At 54.1% G+C, this 6,651-nt stretch overlaps 1 protein-coding gene across 1 annotated transcript in view; it reads left to right on the top strand.

The window, feature by feature from the left end:
* Positions 1 to 6,651, top strand: part of NXF1 (nuclear RNA export factor 1) — a 12,485-nt gene that overhangs the window by 2,558 nt on the left and 3,276 nt on the right. Inside the window, exons 2-15 of the mRNA XM_015569818.1 lie at positions 1,015 to 1,195; positions 1,472 to 1,625; positions 2,886 to 2,969; positions 3,058 to 3,162; positions 3,274 to 3,354; positions 3,480 to 3,549; positions 3,678 to 3,766; positions 3,886 to 3,993; positions 4,173 to 4,344; positions 5,429 to 5,480; positions 5,784 to 5,820; positions 6,110 to 6,178; positions 6,259 to 6,314; positions 6,431 to 6,539. Of these exons, the coding sequence (XP_015425304.1) occupies positions 1,015 to 1,195; positions 1,472 to 1,625; positions 2,886 to 2,969; positions 3,058 to 3,162; positions 3,274 to 3,354; positions 3,480 to 3,549; positions 3,678 to 3,766; positions 3,886 to 3,993; positions 4,173 to 4,344; positions 5,429 to 5,480; positions 5,784 to 5,820; positions 6,110 to 6,178; positions 6,259 to 6,314; positions 6,431 to 6,539 (1,367 nt within the window). The remainder of the gene's footprint in view (positions 1 to 1,014; positions 1,196 to 1,471; positions 1,626 to 2,885; positions 2,970 to 3,057; positions 3,163 to 3,273; positions 3,355 to 3,479; positions 3,550 to 3,677; positions 3,767 to 3,885; positions 3,994 to 4,172; positions 4,345 to 5,428; positions 5,481 to 5,783; positions 5,821 to 6,109; positions 6,179 to 6,258; positions 6,315 to 6,430; positions 6,540 to 6,651) is intronic.

Genomic DNA, 6,651 nt, shown 5'->3' with positions numbered 1-6,651 from the left:
TGCCTCTGAGCGCTGGGCCGTGGCTCCCTGTCATCGCCGCCGCGGCCGGACTCTCTGATGTGAGTCAGGACCCGCTCGGCTGCCTGCGCCCCATTATCTGTCGCGTCCAGTGGCCTTGCCCTGCTTCCTGCGGCTTTGACTTCGGCAAAACAATTTACTTAACACCCACCTCGGCGCTGGACCGGACCGTCTCCTGGGCCTGGGTGGCGGCCCTGCTGGGCCCGGGCGTGGGCTGAGCTCGCTGGCAGCCCAGGCTGCAGGCCGGCGTGGCTACACCGGACTTGAGAGTTAAGCTCGGCCGCGTTTCCACCCCTAATGCAGTCGAAGCAGCCTCGGCCGCCTGAGTTCGTGCCCTCGTGTGTGTGAGAGTAAATGTGTGTGAGTGTGAGCATGAGGCCGTGCACGTTGTGCCTGGAGCATCCTACTGCCTGGCCTGGAGGAAGTTCTCTAGCTGGGCCTTCTGTTCACTTCTTTTTCTGGGGCCATTTCTTGAAGCGCACTGTCCGCAGTGCCGCGTGAGGCCCTTTGGGGGGGTCCTGGGTCCCTGAGGACCCGGGTCAAGACTCGCTGCCCCTGGAGCCGCAGCTGGGGTTGTCTTCTGGCCGAAGAGGCGAAGGGCTCCCTCCGAGGGGCGGTTGGAGATCAGGCCGTAGAGACTCGCGCTGGCCGTGTTTGTCGGCATTTGCTGGGCGGAAGCAGCTGTTGGCTGGAGCCGCTGTGCGGTTGTGGCTGGTGGGTGGGGGGCTGCGTGAAAGCAGGTTTCAGGGGACTCAGGTCTGCGTGTGTCCAGTTCCACTTTGAATCACACCCTTCCCCATCTGCTTCCCTTCCCTGCGGCTCCGGCTTCTGCTTATTTTTCAAAAGCCCTGCAGCCTCCAGTGGCTCCCCGAGGCGGTCCCCCACAGAGGAGTGCTTTCTCTGGACAGCGAGGGGCCTGCGTGGAGCGAGGCGGCGGTCACAGCAGGGCAGCTAGACCAGCGATGCTTTTCTAACTTGTACTGTTTCCCACTGCAGAGCACGATGATCGCGTTAGCTTCCCCCAGAGAAGGAAGAAGGGCCGGGGTCCTTTCCGGTGGAAATGCGAGGGGAGCCGCAGGTCTGGAAGAGGGGGTGCCGGCGTGCGGACGCCCCGCCTTGAGGACGATGACAGAGATGTGGCGATGAGCGATGCCCAAGATGTTCCCCGAGTACGATAGTAAGTAGGCGGCTTTCGCGCAGCCTCGGGGTCTACTGCTCCCCTCAGTGACTGGATGGTGACCTCCCTCCACCCCTCAGGCGGTCAGTTATGGTCCGTGTACTGAGCCGCCTTCAGTACATGGTGCTGCTCTTGCCCGTAGTGGTCTGACTTCAGTGACCTCCTTTACACAGCCCTCTTACTCCAAGTCATCTCTCTTCTACCTAAGAGTGAGAAATGCCAGGGCCAGCCGAATGGTTGAATATTTGCGATGTCTTATTCTCGGCTTCCCCACAGCACCCCCTATGCTGCGCGACCCAACCGGCGGGTTGATAATTGGCATGATCGAGACCGCATCCACGTTACTGTGCGGAGAGACAGAGTTCCTCCACAGAGAGGAGGGGCTGGCAACAGCCAGGATGGGACCTCGAAGAACTGGTTTAAGATTACAGTGAGTATCTGGGAAGTAGATGGTGCAGGGGAAGTGGGGGCTGGGGGCTGGGCTCAGAGCGAAGGTGTTGACTCTACACACCACAAAATCAGTCCTCTCAGCTGTTCACTCCACAGTCAGGCATCCACCCTTTCTCCTAAGGATCAGTATCTTAGAGCAGCTGGTTCCGAAAAGGAGTGGAAGCGACTGGCAGGATTGCCAGGAAAGGAGAGGCATCTAAAGGGAAGCGTGATGACTGGTTGAGGGGCGGTGGTGTAACTTCTGGATGTCTCCATTTGGCTCAAGCTCAGTTGTGCGGGTTGGGGTCTCTTAACTTCTCTGGGGGGCAGACAAGTTATAGATAGTATCTTGGAACTTTTAGAATCAAGCAATTTGATTCTTTTAAAAATAATATACTTTTTAGCCGAAACAGTTTGGCTCAGTGGATAGAGCGTCGGCCTGCGGACTGAAAGGTCTCAGGTTCAATTCCGGGCAAGGGCATGTACCTGGGTTGCGGGCACATCCCCAGTGGGAGATGTGCAGGAGGCAGCTGATCGATGTTTCTCTCTCATTGATGTTTCTAACTCTCTCTCTCTCTCACCCTTCCTCTCTGTAAAAAATCAATATATTTTTTTAAAAAATGTTTAAAAATATATACTTTTTATTGATTTCAGAGAGGAAGGGAGGAGGGTGAGATAGAAACATCAGTGATGAGAGAGAATCATGGATCAGCTGCCTCGTGCAACCCCCACTGGGGATTGAGCCCACAACCCGGACATGTGCCCTGACTGGGAATCAAACAGTGACCTGGTTCAAAGGTCGACGCTCAACCACTGAGCCATGCTGTCCAGGCAACAGTTTGATTCTTTTGATGAATAATAAGTATAAACAGATAGGAGGGAGATTGAGAAATCCATGTCTGGCTTGAGTTAGAAAACCTTTAACTGATGTTTTCTTTTTATTGTTGTTGTTTTTGTTGGTTTCTTTGTTTTTTGGTGTTTTAATTTTTTAAAATGTTTTTATTGATTTCAGAGAGGTAGGGAGAGAGAGATAGAAACATCAATGATAAGAGATTCATTGATCGGCTGCCTCCTAGGCATGTGCCCTGACCAAAAATCGAACCTTGACCTCCTGATCAATCACTGAGCCACACTAGACGGGCTAACTGGTGTTTTCTTTAGAAAATCTTTTCAAGCTTGGCAAGCTATATGAAGGAGCACTAAATCGGATCTGCTCTTTAGCCTTAGTTACATATTGCTCCCTTCTCTTTCTCTCATGTAGATTCCTTATGGCAGGAAATATGACAAGGCATGGCTCCTAAGTATGATTCAGAGCAAATGCAGTGTCCCTTTCACCCCCATTGAGGTAAGATATGGCCCGAGTGGCTGTGGGAGGGGCCAGGTGGGCCAGGGGCTCTGGGCTCCAAGTCGACTGCTCTTGTTTCCTCTTGCAGTTTCACTATGAAAACAACCGGGCCCAGTTTTTTGTTGAGGACGCCAGTACTGCCTCTGCATTGAAGGCTATCAACTACAAGATTTTGGATCAGGATAACAGAAGGGTGTGTATAAGGGCTTGGCTGGAGACAGGGACTGGTACTCAGGGTCCGGGGTCTTTGTCCTGGGACTTAGGCTTCCCTAGAGTCCACCCTTCCTTTATGTCTTCCCTGCAGATATCCATCATCATCAACTCCTCTCCTCCGCCCCTTACTGTGCAGAATGAGCTGAAGCCAGAGCAAGTAGAGCAGCTAAAGGTGAGGCAGCTTCAAGTCACACGTTTCCTCCCCAGTCCTAGCAGTTCTCATATCCCCGTGCCCACCCCCCAACACCCCAAATACACAACCCCAGTAACCACTGGAGCCTTTCTCTTCCTCTGCAGCTGATCATGAGCAAACGATACGATGGCTCCCAACAAGCGCTTGACCTCAAGGGCCTCCGTTTAGACCCAGGTATTGTTGGCAGCAGTTCTCAGATAGGTGGGGGCAGAGGGGAATCTTTCAGGCGGGAGGTTGGAGAGTGGTTTGGTGCTAATGCTGGCCTAGGCAAACCCTCTCACACTTGCGTTTCTTTTCTGAAGATTTGGTGGCCCAGAACATTGATGTTGTCCTGAATCGTAAAAGCTGTATGGTGGCTACCCTGCGAATCATTGGGGAGAATATCCCTGAGGTGAGGCCTTTGCCCCGTTACTAGGCAGGAAGAAGCAGGTGGGAGAGACAGTGGTTTGGAGGCAGATGTGTCTGATCCCCTCTCTGGTGATGCTTCCTCTAAACTCTTCTCTCCCACAGCTGTTGTCCTTGAACTTGAGCAGTAACAAGCTATACAGGCTGGATGACATGTCCAGCATTGTGCAGAAAGCGCCCAACCTAAAGATCCTAAACCTCTCTGGGAATGAGGTGAGAATTGAGACCTGCATGCGTTGTGTTTGGGATAGGCAGAGGGTGAAGAGGACTTGCCTGGTGGCGGCAAGAGGCAGAAGAAGGAATTGAAGGGATGAGGACGGAGGCTGCGGTGTGGGCACTAGTTGGCTGTCTTACTAGGGTCTCTTTCCTGCCTTTTCTCCTGACCTTTGCAGTTGAAATCTGAGCGGGAATTGGACAAGATAAAAGGGCTGAAGCTGGAAGAGCTGTGGCTCGAAGGAAACACACTGTGTGACACCTTCCGAGACCAGTCGACCTACATCAGGTCAGTTGTGGCCTCTGCCTCCCTCCTGGGGACCGTCACCCCTGGGAGCCGAGTTAGCGCACCCTGACCAGTGCCCGTCTGCAGCAGATGTGCAGCCCTGAGCTGGAACCACCTGTCCATTGGGAGGATCACATGTGCCTCCTTTTTGTCTGTCTATATGTCCCAGCTTTGCCCACATCTCCTTTCCTTTTTCTTTTCTTTCTTTTTTTTTTAACCTGACTACTTGTTTGCTGGTTCTGTGGGCTTTCTCCTTCTCTCCTGAACACAGCCTTTTCTAGAATCTCCCTACCCTCCTGTTCCAGGAAGGGCACCTCCCTTTTCTGCCGTGACTGGAGGTGCCTGGTATATGCCCCATACGTGGCGTTGTCTTGTGCCAAGAGCCTGACATCCTGGGCTGAGAAAGCCTGTCCCGGGCCTACATGCTGAAGGCCGTTCCTCCTTGTCCTGTATCGGCCCCTCTTGCCCTTGTGCCAAGAGGGATCCTCTTCTCACAGTCCATTTGCCCACAGCTGTTGCCTGGGCTCTCTGTTCACACTGAGGTTGAGGCCTCGTGGTGGCTGGTGCCATGGATCTGTCTGTCTCTCGCCCAGTGGTGTGAGCTGGGTTCTCCCTGGAGAAGAAACCTGGGTTCCCCAAGAGATGTGACCAGAGCCAGGGCCCCGCCAGCAGGCGAGGAGAGCCCAAGGCAGGTGCTGGGCGTGGAGGCCACGGGGGCATAGGCTACCAAGGAGACAGAACTGAACCTCTTGCAGGAGGGCGCTGCCCCTCCCTCATTCGCACACCTCACATCACCCTGCTTACTTGTTTCCCATTTCTACCTTGGAGAAAGGGGAAAGGAGCAGCTGAAGGAAAGGGCTGTGTCAGGATGCTGCCTTCTTCCCTTCTCCCTCTTTTTTCTAAACACTTCCATGCCTTGTAGTTCTTTTGCTTTCTCTTCTTTTTCTCTCTACTCCCCCATCTCTCTCTCTGGCCCTGTCCCAGCCTACCTTTCTCTCTGGCCCTTTCCTTTCCCTCACTACTTCCTTGGCCTTCCCTCTTGATCCCCGCCTGGCTCATCTCCCTGCCCCAATATCCTGTGCCATCCCTGTGGTGTGTTCTGGTCTTGGCCACAGCCAGACCTGGCAGAAGTGATGGATACCTCTTGAGGCAGCGGAGCCCCTGGGCTCCCACCCCATTCCCTCCTCCCGGGGCTGCACAGGTGAGTAGGTAGAAGGTAAGGGGGCAGGGAGGGAAAGGAGGTCCTGGGCTTCAAGCCTGGGCAGAGAGAGCTGCTCTGTGGCGCTCGGGGTCAGGCAGAGAAGAGAGTCAGCCTGCAGGGAGTCATTCCGGGCGCCCCGGGTGGGGAGTGGGGCCATGCTTCTTGGAGCTCAGAGGCTGGGAGGAGAGGGGAGGAGGAAAATGGGATGGGCTGCCCCTCGGGCGTTGGTGTATTTGCTCCTAGAGCAGCCCAGGAGGCACGATGGCTCTGAAGCTTCACTGACTTCTGTCCCGTTCTTGACAGCGCCATTCGCGAACGATTTCCTAAATTACTACGTTTGGTAAGTTTATAACTTTTTTAATGCTTTTTTAACAAGCATAGTACCTCTCACCAATGTCTTGCCTAATGTGATGGTATGACCATTAACTTGGGGACATGCAGCCCTTTGAAAACCCAACAAAAGTCTAGTATAATCCTCCTTCCTGGGAAAATGCTTCTTGACAAAGTGGCATCTGTCAGGATTCCATGTCTCTTACACTTGACCTCTGTCCCCTTACTCTTAGTTTTTCCACTTTATTATTCACCCAGCCTTTTTTCTCCATTTCACACTCCCGCCTCGCTCTCTGCAGGACGGCCATGAGTTACCCCCGCCAATTGCCTTTGACGTTGAAGCCCCCACGATGTTGCCACCCTGCAAGGTGAGACGAGGGGACAGAGCTGGGACTTGTGTAGGGAGGACAGGATCAGTGATGCAGCCCTAACACCTGTTTGATCCCAGGGGAGCTATTTTGGAACGGAGACCCTGAAGACTCTGGTCCTGCACTTCTTGCAGCAGTAAGTCCCCGGGCCCCGGGTTTGGGGAGAGGTGGGCTGGCCTCAGCCCAGCTCGCTCTTGAGAGCTGTTGGGTCCCTTTACGAAGCACAGACCTGCCCTTTTGTCCTCCCCACAGGTACTATGCCATTTATGACTCTGGAAACCGGCAGCGGCTCTTGGACGCCTACCATGATGGAGCCTGCTGCTCCCTAAGCATCCCTTTCACCCCCCAGAACCCTGCCCGGTAAGAGTCACATGTTGGAACCTGCCCTGGACCAGGTTTCTCGATAGATCTCGGCCGGCACCTACTACCGCCCACACTGCCCTGACCACCACCTCCTTTTCCTCTGATTCCCA

This window comes from Myotis davidii, unplaced genomic scaffold, assembly GCF_000327345.1.
Source record: "Myotis davidii unplaced genomic scaffold, ASM32734v1 scaffold826, whole genome shotgun sequence".
Taxonomy (NCBI): Eukaryota; Metazoa; Chordata; class Mammalia; order Chiroptera; family Vespertilionidae; genus Myotis; species Myotis davidii.
The sequence above is the reverse complement of the archived record's forward strand: the minus strand, read 5'-3'. Positions and strand labels throughout refer to the sequence as shown.